The following is a 13,376-nucleotide window of genomic DNA, read 5'->3' as shown; positions in this document are numbered from 1 at the left end:
GGGCTCCTAGGCTTAAAAGGGGACCCGTTCATCACAAAACAACATTCCCTGTGGCCCCACGATGTGTCAGACACACAGCAGCGAACAAGGACCCAACTTCTAGGAGCTCAGTGCAGCAGGGAGACAGGCACAAGTCACCACTCTGCCTAGGCCCCTGTGAGTACTTCGATGGGCCTTTAGACTTTATCCAAAGGAGATGAGCTGAGTTCTAAACGATGGGAGGGGTTATCTGGGCAGAGAAGGCGTCCAGTCCAGGCAGAGACAGTGTTGCCGGGCAAGGGCTCGCGGCCTGATGTGCACAGAAGCCAGTACTTCCGCACGAGCTTTTGAAAAAAGAAAAAACTTTGAGGCCGACTGGCAAGGAGACAGCAGGGGAGGCTCTCACATCTGCCTCCTTGATCCAGGGTTTGGGGATTAAGGAAATTTCAAATTTGGAAGCTGACTGGCTAGTCTCAAATCAGTCCCTATAAACTCCCCGAGCTTCTGGAAGCCAGATTTTCCTTTCTGAAGGACTTCTTGTTCCGTAAAGGGCTCCAGTGGCAACATTTCCATTCTTTGAGTCCTGGAGACTGAAGATCCTTGGTTCCGGTGTCATCTTGGAGACATAGGTTCCCGTCTTGCGCATGTGCAGTACTGTCTCCATAGGATTAATCAATCAATCTATTCAAGGAGGCAAAACCAGTGTAAGCTGGTCAGTGTTTTGCTTGCTGTTTCAGTAGAGGCTCTGAGCTTAGCTTCCTTGAGGAATAGGAGGCCAGGGACCTGGAGCAAGGCCACTTCAAATGTCGTCCGCAGATGAGCAGTGTCAGAGTCAGCACCACCTGGGAGCTGGTCAGCGAGGCGGAGTCTGGCGCCCCACCTCACACCTGCCGAATCAGTCTCTGGGGTGGGCCCAGGAGTCCGTGCTCTAACCGGCCCTCCAGGTGGTTTTTAATGCCCAGTTTAGAGGTCTAGACCCCTGGTCTAGAGGTGAGTGAGCAGGGAGCATCGTGGCACAGGTGGGACTGGGGGCGGGAGACAGGGGCACGGTCAGGTCTTTGGGGCCATGTTAAGAACTTTTGCTTTCACCCCAAAAGGAATAGAGACATTTCAGGGCTTCAGTGGAGAAATGCTGTGTTAGATTTATGCTTTCAGATCAGCTGCTGTGAGGGAAATGGACCGGGGAGGGTCAGGAGCCAAAGCAGGGAAACTTTTAGGATGATGCCATGGTTCCAGGGCCCAGGACTAGAGTGGAGGCAGTGGAGGTGGACAGAAGAGCACAGAAAAGAGGGCTGTTTTGGAGGTGGTGTCAAGGTGACCGATCAAGGTGATCAATCCACTCTCAAAAGTCAGGGTGGTACCCCAGTTCCGGCATAAAAGGCTGGGTGGATGGAGGCCATTCGTGGAAACAGGGACAATGGGAGAAGCCCGATGGGGACCATGAGTTCAAACTCAGAGGAGTTGAATTTAAGCGGGGATGTCACATAGACAGCCTGGCTTCCTCCAAGACCTCAGGGAGAATGCACTCTGTCTAGGAAGCCAAGTCTGCTGATCCCTAATGAGGGCCCAGGTGGCGGAGAGATGGGTGACAACACGTCCTCACTCAAGCGGCAGAGACAAGAATCAGGTAGTTTGAAGGGGCCGGGCTGGGAGCGTCATGATGCGCGGCTGGGAGAGGGCGTCTGTGAAAGGCCATTTCCTCCATCCCCCTGTCGCTGCTGTGGGACAGGGCAGGATGCCCTCCTAGGAGAGGCCCGCTCCACGCGAGATCTTCCACCCCCAGAACCTTGCAGGATTTCTGCTTCCCTCTCTCCCAGCCTTGGGGGCTGGGGCTGCTCCTCTCCCAAATATGTGCAGTGTGCCTCAGAATCTGAACCGGAGTCCAGACTCCCAAGACCCACTCTGGGCTTCTGAGATGGGGGAATCACCTCTCCATCCCTGCCCACCCATCTTTTGAGGCGTGTTCATCTCACAAGCTGCCCACCCGCAGCACACTGGGAAGAGCAACGCTTCTGGGATGTGAGCGAGGGGAGGAAGGAGGGCTGGGGCCGGGGGGCAGCAGGGTTGAGCCTCCTCAGACAGCAGGCCGGCAGCCCCAGGAGCAGAGGGATGGGGGCTGCTGCAGTCCAGCAGACCAGCCCTGGGGTGAAGGGCCGTCCGTGGTCTAGCCTTAGGGGACTGGGGGAGGCCAGACGGGAGAACTGAAGCTGGCCCTGCCCTGTGTGTTCCAGAGGGAAGCTCCCCTCAAGTAGCACAGGTGGGACCCTTCTGTGTGTCTGCTCCTGCCCCTCCTGGGGACCTGCACACGGCGTCTCTGGGGACTGAAGATGACTTCTGGGGCCCCACAGGGCCTGTGGCTACCGAGATGGTTGACAAAGAGAGGAGCCTGTACCGGTGAGTGAGGGGCTCTGCCTGCCCCCCACCCAACCAGCCTCACACTGAGTCCCCACAGTCTGTACCCCACTCATGGCCCACTGGTTCCCCATCCCCTTTCCAAGCCACCAGGCAGGGATAGGGCTGAGATACTGGATCGGTCCTTTTATTATGGAAAAAGAGGTTTTGGTATGAAAATTTTCAAACATACACAAAAGTAGAGTCCAGGGAACTTCCATATATACCCATTACCCACATTCAACCACCATTTTGCCCAATTTGTTTCAACTATTCACTTTCCCCCTCTTTTGTTGTTACAGTATTTTAAGTCCCAGGTGTCAGGTGATTTTATCCTCAAATATTTTGGGAGACATTTTAAAAAGTACAAATAAAGACCTTTTCTTCCATAACCACAGTGCCACGTTCACATCTAACAACGTTTACCGTAGGTCTTTCGTGTCATCTGACACCCCGCCCCTATTTAAACGTGCTCCATTGTCTGAGTGTGTCTCTGCAAATGCTTTGTTCTAATCAAATGAAGTCCACTCGTATGTGGCTTGTCATGTCTCTTAAATAACATCTAAATCTCCTTTCATCTGTATACTTCTGTTTAATTAATATCCACCAGGTGTGAAGTACCGTACCAGTAACTGGGGGCCCTGAGATAAATATGGCAGCCCTGCCTTCCTGGGGTCTCCAGCCATGAGTAATACTTGTCTGTGACCCCTGTCATGATCCCCCACATAACGCACTGCCACTCACCATCACAGACGTTATCTCAGCTGGGAGATAACCCCCAACTGAACACCTACAGAAGCTGGCATCCTCGACCCCATGATTTACCGGCTGGGGAAACTTGGCACAGTCACTTAAGAACCCTGCGAAGTGTTGTTTTCGGCTCCCGGGGTTTATCATTAATGTTATCATGCAAAATGCCATTAATTATTGGCAAATAGGCCCTTTAAAAACAAGAACACTTTCCTATTGTATCATCATCATCAGTATCATCATTATAAAAATGGCTAGCCATCCCCAGCACGTATGAAGCTGCGCACACACATTAGGTCACTGACTCCTCACGGCCCTGTGATGGGTGATGTTATGATCCCACGTTACCGGTGGGGAAACTGAGATGGGGATTGGGGCGGGGGTTCAGGGACTTGTTCACGGATCCACAGTCAGAGAGCAGAGGAGCCGGGGCCCAAACTCAAACCCATCTGACTCCAGCATCTGGGTCTACAGGCACTCTACTGGATCCGCAGTGCCCGGCACAGGCTCTGGCCTCCAGTAAGGGCTCAGTGAGTTTGTGTAGAGTAATTCAGTGTCCACTGCTCCCTCTTCTTCCCAGAGTCCACTTCCCCATGGCCGGCTTCTACCACTGGCCCAGCACGGGTCTCCGCTTCGTGGTGAGAGGGCCAGTGACCGTTGAAATTGAATTCTGTGCCTGGGACCAGTTCCTGAACAGGACTGTCCCACCACACGGCTGGATGGTTGCGGGGCCTCTGTTTGACATCAAGGCTGAGCCAGGAGCCGTGGCAGCTCTGTACCTCCCTCACTTTGTGGCCCTCCAAGGTAAGCAAGAGGGAGGGGTGGAGGCAAGGTGATGGCGGTAAGAATGGGCCTGAAAGGGGCTTTGGGTGGTGATGTTCTGAGGGAGGAACTCTTGGCTTCCTTAGAGACAATGAGAGGGGGGTGGCCCTGTGGCCTGATCCCATGGCCCTGCCCTCCCTGCTGAGTGTGTCATCAGCACCTTCCAGGCTCAGGTGAGTTGCTGAAGCATAGAGCAACTTTCCCCGCTCAGGGAGGGACACTGGACCCCCTCCGTGTAAGGTGGAAGTACAGAGAGCTGTCTGGCACAGTGGCTACCTGTATGGGCTGCCAGAGTTTGGCTCCCAGCGAAAGAACTTGCTTCCCAACTCGGAGAGCCTGAACAAGTTACTTAACTTCTTGGTGCATCATGTGACAAGGGGCGCTAATAACAGCGCCCCGCTCCGTGTTGTGAGGACATCCTAGCCACGCCCTGGTCAGTCTGGGAAATGGGACTGGCCCAAGGAAGAGGTCCCCCTCCAAGTGCGCAGGAGTCCAGCCTAAGCCTGCTGGGCCGAAGACCAAATCTGGACAGGAGTGAATTCACCAAACTGGTGGCCCTGGCGGAGGGCTGCTGGGACGTGGCTAATGATAACTGTGAACGATGATCAGCCGTCTGTGCCTGATAGCAGGCAAGGCAGTTCCATTTACATTCACATCATCTCGATTTTCACAACGACCTGGCGAGGCAGCTGCTATGGTTTTCCCCTGATGCACCAGTGAGAAAACTGAAGCTCAGAGATGTGAAGATGCTTGACCAGAGCTGGGAATCCTAACCCAGGTCCTATTAACCCCAGGATGAGAGCCAAACCCACACGCCCCCCAGGCCTGCCCAAGCCCACATCCCACCAGCCTTCTCTAGACCACTTCCTGGACTTCACACTGCGGCTGGACAGAACTTGTTCCCTTTGGATTCCGAATTCAGAGCTAGAGGCAAAATACACAAAGGCTGCTTGTGGCTCCAGGTGCCCAGGCCCCGCCAGGAAACCAGGGCCCTTCCCGGAATGCCTGCCGCCTGCTCTCTGCACTGCAGCTGTTTCTTGTCCTGGCCGCAGTGACCTCACTGCCTAATGCGGGCCTGATTTAGGACTCTGGTGCTGGCTGTTTCTTCTTCATCACTGGGGAGGTCCTACGTCAAGTAACTTCCCATGGTGGGTTTTCTCCCACTATTACCTGAAAACTGGGTTTGCCTCTTGGTGGGTGTGGAGCCAAAAGACACAACCCAGCCGAAGACAGGGAGAAGAAAGAATTTATTACTTGCAACAGGTAAGGAGAACACAGGGGATCTTTCTCAAAGCAGTGTCTCGCCAAACAGCAAAACTGGGGAAGCTTTAAGCTAAGGGTTCATGCATATTCATGAAGGAGCTTTAGTTGATTGAATTCCCCAGGGTCAGAAAAGGTCGCCACCATCATCCCTTTGGTTTCAGCGCCTGCGGGGTTTAAATTCTGCAGAACAGCTCAAGAAAGCGCTGCAGGCTAGTCTTCACCACTGAAACAGAACTGAGAGTCTGTACAACTCATTTGTTACCTTTGCTATTGTTACTTCCCTGGCATGGTAACAGTGCTTTTGCTCCCTTGAGATCATTACTACTGAGACTTGTTCAAAGACAAGCTTTGTGGCCAGGCTTAGATCACAAAACGGCTTAAGCCAAGAATGGCTTCTCTTATGTCAAGAAAGCCATGCCTCGTTCTCTTTCTCCAGGGACACCCCCCCATCTGCTTACACTCCCTCTCCCCCGCTACCCATCCCAGGAATGCACTTGCCCTAGATGGCTAGGAACCACACATGCTTCGAAATTGTTGCTTCTCTGGAACAACAGTTCACTGAGCACTTTTGTTTAATAAAGGGCTGTGTGGCTGTGGGCCCCAGACCCTGACACAGAAACACTCCTACTGTAAGCAGGTAGGGTCAGGGGTCCCTGGAGAAAGAGAACCACACCAGCATGGGTAAACGTGGGGTCAGGAACTTTCCTGGCTCCAGGACCAGAGGCTGGGCTCCTGTATGGGTTTGGCTGCAGGCGTTCCTGCAATGTTCACACCCTAGAGACAGGATTGCCCGCAGCCACGAAAGGCCCCAGCCCCAGCCACGCTGCCTTCCCTGGCTGGGTCCCCCAGGAAGGCCACTGAGCCTGCACCCGGGACCTCCCTCCCCTAGCCGAGCCTCACTCCTTGAGGGCACTAAGTCCTTGCCTCTCAAATCCACTGCTTGGCAGGGGACTGCGTGGACATCCCTCTGTTCCAAGTGGCCCACTTCAAAGCGGAGGGGATGCTCCTGGAGAAGCCAGCCAGGGTGGCACCCTGTTACGCAGTCCTGGAAAACCCCAGCTTCTCCCCCATGGGAGTTCTGCTGAGAGTGGTCCACACCGCCCTGCGCTTCATTCCCATCACCTCCACCGTGCTGCTGTACCATCACCTCCATCCTGAAGAAGTCACCTTCCACCTCTACCTGATCCCCAGCGACTGCTCCATTCAGAAGGTGATGCTAAGAGCCAGAAAGGCTGGGCTTACAGGAAATATGAAATGCAACCAGAGGGTCCCCGAGATGGGTCAACTGGGAATGAGGATGGGCCTCTTATAAGTGGGGACCTCGAAGTGGGTGAATTATCCTGCCCCTGCTCAGCCATGGGCGGGTCTGGATCCCTAAGGTCTCCTCCAGCTGGCTTTGCTGGTCCATCACTCACCTCTGGACAAGCCTCTTTCCAGGAGTTAAAAGGATGGGAGGTCTCCATGCTTAGAACTGTCTCCTTTCCACCATTTCCCCGTCCTCTCCAACAGTGCCCCAATTCCCACCCAGAATATAGCAGAGGCCAAGCGTGGGGCGCTCTGTGTAGCAGTGCAAGGGGGTTGAGGGGCCAGCAGGGGCGGTGTAGCCCCACCCCACCCCACCCCACCCCCGACGCATAGAAGCACAATCTCATTTTGTTCAGACCACATTCCAAGGGAGGTATCTCTGAGCCAGGCACGCCTCCTCCCTTGATGGTTGTTCGGTACTCTCCTCAGGCCATAGATGATGAAGAACAGAAGTTCCAGTTCGTGCGGATACACAAGCCGCCCCCGCTGACCCCGCTCTACATGGGCTCCCGCTACATTGTGTCTGGTTCAGAGAGGATGGAAATAATGCCTGAGGTGAGCGGCCCGGATGTTCCGCCCTCCCCGGGGCCCGAGGTCATGCTTGCGGATGGATAGCTGCGGGCAGCTCTCAGATCTTTCCCGGGGCGGGCTGAACTGGGGTTGGGTGCAGACAGGGAGTGGGATTTAGGGTGTGCAGAATGCTTCAAAGATTGGGAGAAAAAGGAAGCTGGGGGGAGGGTCACATTCAGGATGAGGACAACAGTGGGATTTGACTTGGCGGCGCTATAGGGTGTCCAGCCCTCCAATCAAAAGCACCATGAAAGGGAGGGTGTAGCTCAGTGGCAGAGTGCGTGCCTAGCGTGCATGAGGTCCTGGGTTCAAGCTCCATTGCCTCCATCAAAACTTAATTAATTAATTAACTAACTAACTAACCTAATCACCCCCAAAAAATTAAATTAAAAAAAAAACCCACAATGAACATACATGGAGCTGAACACACGGGGTTTAGGACTCATGGCAGTGGGAGACCACACACCACGGGGAACCACGGGGCCTCTCAGCACAAAGGTGTCAGGAAGAACCTATTATAGCATCTACCCTGCCTTGGTTGGGTAATTTGGGGGAAAGGTCTAAGGAAATGGAGATTTGCTCTACATTGGGTGTTGTCGGAAGGCAGGGGCAATTCTATGACTGGGAACCTCAGCACGTCTTTAGTCAGAGCAGACCCGACGAGGATAAAGCCGCAACTGCTTAAATAGCAGGGACTCGTTCAGCAGGGAAGGAGGAGATGGAGGAAGAGGATATGGTTTGGGATGTGTGAACACTCCATTCAAGGATGAATCCTGACTCATTCATGGGGCATCCACCTGTGCTTATCCTTCTGAGTCAGGGTTTGTGGGAAATGAGGAAAAGAGCAGTGTCTGAAGGCTGAAGTTGATTTCAGTCCAGGAAATCATCAGAGTGGGGTTGAGCAGGGCCAAGAAGCTGTCGGCAAGGGAAAACTTCACCTGCAGGACGAATGGTGGCTTCTCCCACAGTGATTCTTTCTCTCTGCAGGAGCTGGAGCTCTGCTATCGGAGTCCCAGAGAAGCCCAGCTGTTCTCTGAGTTCTATGTTGGCCATTTGAGGTCGGGGATCAGGCTGCAGATGAGAAACAAGAAAGATGGGACTGTGGTATGGGAAACCTTGGTGAAACCAGGTAAAGACAAGACAAGGGGCACAGAAGTGGGAAAGAGAAAGTCGATTAACGTGCGGATGTGTGTGTTGCCGCGGTGGGTAGCGGTTGCGGGGAGACAGCAGTTTGTATTATCACAATTTGCCGATGAGAAGAAACAGTCCAGCGGGGAGTTAGGTAGCTTTTTCTGGTCACACAACAGAAAGAATTTGAAGTCAAGTTAACCTGACTCTAACTCCCATGATGTCTCCACACTGCCCTTGAATTAATAGATTTTGACACCCACAAGGTTTTTGGCAGTTTCTCATGATAGCTTGGATAGTCAATGAAACAGTAAGAACTAGATGGTTATATGGTTGTGTAGATAAGTCAGTTTTTGCAATGTGAGCTACTGTAACCTGGGTCGTTCAGATATTTTCAAGGTAGACAAGAAGGAATCAAATAATGAACTTTCATGGAAGGGAGAAACTTTACAGTCTCTTAGTCTAAAACCAACACCCCCTCAAGGACAAGAACCTCCTGAGCAGCCCTTCCTGGGACAGCCAGCCTTTGTCAGCTATTAAAATATGATCACGTTGCCTAGGCTGCTATGATGTCACACTGTGGTAGAAAGAGAATGGGCTTATTTTTTTTTCATTGAAATTATAGTCAATTTACAATGTCATGTTAATTTCTATACAGCATTTCTAATGATTCAGCTATAAATGTATGTATATGTATATACACACACACATATTCCTTTTCATATTCTTTTCCATTATAGGCTATTGCAAGGTATTGAATATAGTTCCCTGTGCCATACAGTAGGACCTTGTTGTTTATTTTATATGTGGCAGTTAGTATCTGCAAATCCCAAAATCCCAGTTGATTCCTTCCCCTCAGCCCTTTCCTCTCTGATAACCATGAGTTTGTTTTCTATGTCTGTAAGTCTGTCTCTGTTTTGTAAATAAGTTTATTTGTGTGATTTCTTTTAGATTCCACATATAAGTGATAGCATATGGTATTTTCCTTTCTCTTTTTGGCTCACTTCACTTAGAATGACGATCTCCAGGTCCATCCATGTTGCTGCAAACGGCAGTACTTTATTCTTTTTTCTGACTGAGTAGTATTCCATTGTGTGTGTGTGTGTGTGTGTGTGTGTGTGTGTGTGTGTGTGTGTGTATCCCATTTTCCTTATCCAGTCACCTGTTGATGGACACTCAGGTTGCTTCCATGTCTTGGCTATTGTAAATTACTCAGTCTTGGCTTGGGTGTAGTGAAAGGTGGAGAATTCACTCGCCCCACTCTGGCTTTTCCTTGACTGGGTGAGCTTGGGAAAATTACTTAACTCATTTGAGTCTCAGTTTCCTCATATGTAAAACGAGGCTCACAATGCCTAACTTGTAGGATTGTTGGAAAGATAAAGCAAAATAATGTCTGTTCATGTCTCACACAGTGGTCCCTAATAAGTAGTAGCAATATTATTCTTTTTCCTTATATTAAGCCAATTTCTTCTTCATCTCCATCTTAATTCTGTCCCTCGGAGCTGACAGAAGAATCTGTTTCCTTCAGGGGAAAGCCCTTCAGTTACTGAAGGACTGTGATCAAGGCCTCCCATAGGTCTGCTCTTAGGCAAGTTAAACATCTCCACTTCCTCCCATCATTCCTCTTATATTTTGGTTTTTAAATTCTTTGCCATTGGTCACCTTCCCCAGTAGATGCTCCCATTTGCAGCTGAGTCAGGATGGACCCCAAGGCTGTCCATCAGCATGGAGGATGTGGAACACCCTCCTCCCTCCATCTAAGTGAACCCAATGCTCCCAGGACCACAGTTGGAGCCCCCCTCTCCCTGTTTCCACCTCCACACGCTGTCGGGTCACACTGACCTTGAGTCTGCTCAAATTCCCGGGTCTTGTCCACACGAGCTGCTGTGGACAGCCCCTTCCTCTCCTTCTGCAAGTAATTGATTAAGCCCCTTCATTCATTGCTGCTGTTTATTTTCCTGTTGAAATTCACCCGTCAATCCCAGGTGCTAAGGTTTTCTTGGTCTTGATTTTGAAATCAAAATCCAGAGCAGATTTGATCTGTGTGAATCCAGAAGACCACACAAGGGCATGGAGACAGATTTCTGCTCAGAATAAGGACTCTCAAATAGTTTAAGCTGTCTAAACCCTGGTTAGTTCTCCACCAGGATTCCCTTCAGGTCAAGACTGGATTAAACCATTTCTGGGATGTTGAGAGAGAAATTGCTGTAGTTCATTTGGATGTCTTTTCTCTCTCTGTCTCTCTCTCTGATCATTGCCTCTGGGCCCCCGCTTCCCCGTATTCACCTAGATAATCTCTGAAGGCCCTCCCAACCTTTACTCCAGATTCTATCAGACCTTGTCTGTATCTTGTTCTCAGAATCAAACAATCTCAGGAATAAATGGGTAGGAGTTTCAAGGATTATCACGTGTATGAATAACCAGCCCTGTTGCAGATGCTTCTTCATCTCTGTTTTCCTCCAGGAGATCTCAAACATTCAGCCACTCTGGTCCGTCCAGGCCCGAAAGGTCAGTGAGAGCTGTTAGAGGCCACAGGAGCCTGTGGCAGCCAGTCTGGGCTGTACTGTCTGGTCCTGAAGGGGAGGGAAGAGAGAAAAGGAAGGGGCTCTATCATTGCCAACCTCACAAGGGATCAGGCCGTGGAGAGCGGTGTGTGCCCCAGGGCGGTCCCTCCCCATGCCCCTTCCTCTTCCCATGGGGGCCCTGGCACCTCCCACTGGACCACCTCAAATGCTTCCATCAAGAACCCCACGCCCACCCCTAGCTCAAGCAGAATGCTAGGCTGGGTGCTGATGTGAGGGGGGGCAGAGGTGCCTTTCTGGTGCCTCAGACACCTCTACAGGGGAGAAGGAAGCCAGGGATGCAGACGAGGTGAGTGGAGAGAAACAGGTGGGGGATCGGAGGTAGAGGCTGTGGTGGGAGCCCTTCTTCGTTCATTTCCAGCCTCCCCATCACCCCCAGATGCCCCGGGCTTGCTTCACTTTGTGGACCGGTATCGGGAGCAGCTGGTGGCTCGAGTGACATCTGTGGACCCCATCCTAGACAAGCTGCACGGGCAGGTGCTGAGTGAGGAGCAGTACGAAGGGGTCCGGGCTGAGGCCACCAAGCCAGGCCAGATGCGGAAGCTGTTCAGCTTCAGCCGGTCCTGGGACTGGGCCTGCAAAGATTGCCTCTATCAAGCCCTGAAGGAGACCCATCCTCACCTAATTTTGGAGCTCTGGGAGATGTGGAGCACTGGAGGAGACCAGAGGGGGTTCCTGAAAAGCTCGGCAGTTGTCTGAACACCTGTCGTGAGTCCTGGATCTGCCTCCTCACAATTTGTGTCTGTTTCTTCATCTATAAACAAGTTGCCATCTGAGTTGCTTTCTCGCCCTAAAGCTATGGAACTTCAATGATGCCTTTGCTGGGCATTATATGTCCATGCCCACAGGCACCCAGACTGCCTCCCCTGGCTTCCACGGGCCAGCTGTCCAGCTGGGAGGACAGCATCTCAGGGAACGTCTGCCTGGAGCTGGCAGGACTTCTGTAGACCTTGTAGAAGCCTAACCCAAGAACCTGGTCTGATGGCCACAGGAGCCAAGCTTAGAGCCCTCCCTGTGCCATCCAGATGCAAGGAGGAGTAGTGGGGACATGGGACTGGCCACCTCTGGCTGGAGACGGACAATGGAAATGGATACCTTGGGGGTCTTGAATGGCTTGTGAATAGGGGCGAAAACAGATTTGTTTTTCACTTGTCCACGTTGAACTTGGTTTTTCTGTTAGTCCAAATTGTGCTTCATTGTTTCTGAAGTTGAGGTGGGTTCCTAGAGCCAGGAGATGGTGAAGAAGGAGGCCACAAGAGAATCAAAAAAAAATACAACAAATGAGAGATGTATCAACTGAAAAAAATCACACAACTTAAAAGTTGAGAATGTTTTATTCAGCAGTCTGAGGACTTCAAATCTAGGAGGCATCTCAAATTAAGAAATTTAGCACTTTTCTATGTATAGGAAGATGCAAGAGTCTGGGTTCATTGAAATCACTCCTTTGATGTGCATCTTAGCTAGCCAGGGCCAGTATCATGTTCTTTCCCATCCTGAGTCCTCTCTGGGGATAGGGGTGGCTGCAGTGGCTGAGGGCTTGGCAGGAGACATCCAGGGCTCACTGTTGGTGGCAGCTGTGGCTTGATGGCTGCAACATACTTTGTTTCCTGATATGGTAGGCAACATTTTTCATTCACAAATGTCAACAAAAATTTTAGAAGATGGAAAGCAGATGATACAAGCTTCATCCCTTGGGGAAAGCTGACACCAAGCCTGCAGAGTTTCAAAAGATGCCTATTTGCACTGCAGAACCTGGGAAAGGGGCAGGCACTGCGGCTCTGAGTCCCTTTGAAGTGGGTGTGGGGAAGGGGAAAGCTGAGTCTGTATTAGGAGCAGGTAGGCACCTAGTCTCTCCCACTTACATGAACCCACAGAGCCAGACCACTGCTGCTCCCTTCCTCCCTTCCTAAATGTTTGATCTCTGCAGAGGCTGAATCAGACAGACAGTTCAGAATATCAGCCACAACTGGGAAAGCAGAGTGAGGTATTGTGTTGTAAAGAGTAATAGGATTTAATTGATGGTCAGCATCCTTCCAGTGAGACACCCACACACTGATACCCTCCCCATTAGGTCCTCAGGGTGCTGGCAGACAGGAGTATAAAGCCAGCCATTCTACTCCTAGGTGCTGTCCCTAGAGAAATAAAAGCACAAGTCCATATAAAGATTTGTACGCAAATGTTCACAGAAGCTTTATGTGTAATAGCCCCAAACCAGAAACAACCCAAATACCCACTAATAGATAAATGGATAAACAAATTGTGGTACGGAATACTATACAACAATGAAAAGGACAAACTACTAATACATCGGACGAGGTAGGTGACTCTCCAAATAATGACAGTACGTGAAAGGAGCCAGAAAAAAGAGAGTACGCACTGTATGGTTCCATTTCTATAAAATTCTATAAAATGCAAATGAATCTAAGAGAAAGCAGATTAATGGTTGCCTGAGGGTGGGGTGGGAGTAGAGGGCACAAGGATGGACAGGAAGGAGGGATTCCCAAGGGACACAAGACACTTTGGAAGGATGATGGGTATGTTTGTTACTATGATTGTGGTGATGGTTTCACTGTGGGTATACACCCC

At 51.1% G+C, this 13,376-nt stretch overlaps 1 protein-coding gene across 4 annotated transcripts in view; it reads left to right on the top strand.

The window, feature by feature from the left end:
* Positions 1-13,226, top strand: part of NLRP1 (NLR family pyrin domain containing 1) — a 30,134-nt gene extending 16,908 nt beyond the window's left edge. For 3 of the 4 annotated variants that reach the window (XM_072940598.1, XM_072940599.1, XM_072940596.1), the window contains 8 exons: positions 1,515-1,606; positions 2,211-2,373; positions 3,701-3,924; positions 6,153-6,415; positions 6,940-7,065; positions 8,068-8,209; positions 10,672-10,716; positions 11,152-13,226. In XM_072940598.1, the coding sequence (XP_072796699.1) occupies positions 1,515-1,606; positions 2,211-2,373; positions 3,701-3,924; positions 6,153-6,415; positions 6,940-7,065; positions 8,068-8,209; positions 10,672-10,716; positions 11,152-11,489 (1,393 nt within the window). In that variant the 3' untranslated portion in view covers positions 11,490-13,226. The remainder of the gene's footprint in view (positions 1-1,514; positions 1,607-2,210; positions 2,374-3,700; positions 3,925-6,152; positions 6,416-6,939; positions 7,066-8,067; positions 8,210-10,671; positions 10,717-11,151) is intronic. The other variant, XM_072940597.1, reaches the window with a different exon arrangement.
* Positions 13,227-13,376: the final 150 nt, after the last annotated feature.

Source organism: Vicugna pacos, chromosome 16 (assembly GCF_048564905.1).
Source record: "Vicugna pacos chromosome 16, VicPac4, whole genome shotgun sequence".
NCBI lineage: Eukaryota > Metazoa > Chordata > Mammalia > Artiodactyla > Camelidae > Vicugna > Vicugna pacos.
The sequence above is the reverse complement of the archived record's forward strand: the minus strand, read 5'-3'. Positions and strand labels throughout refer to the sequence as shown.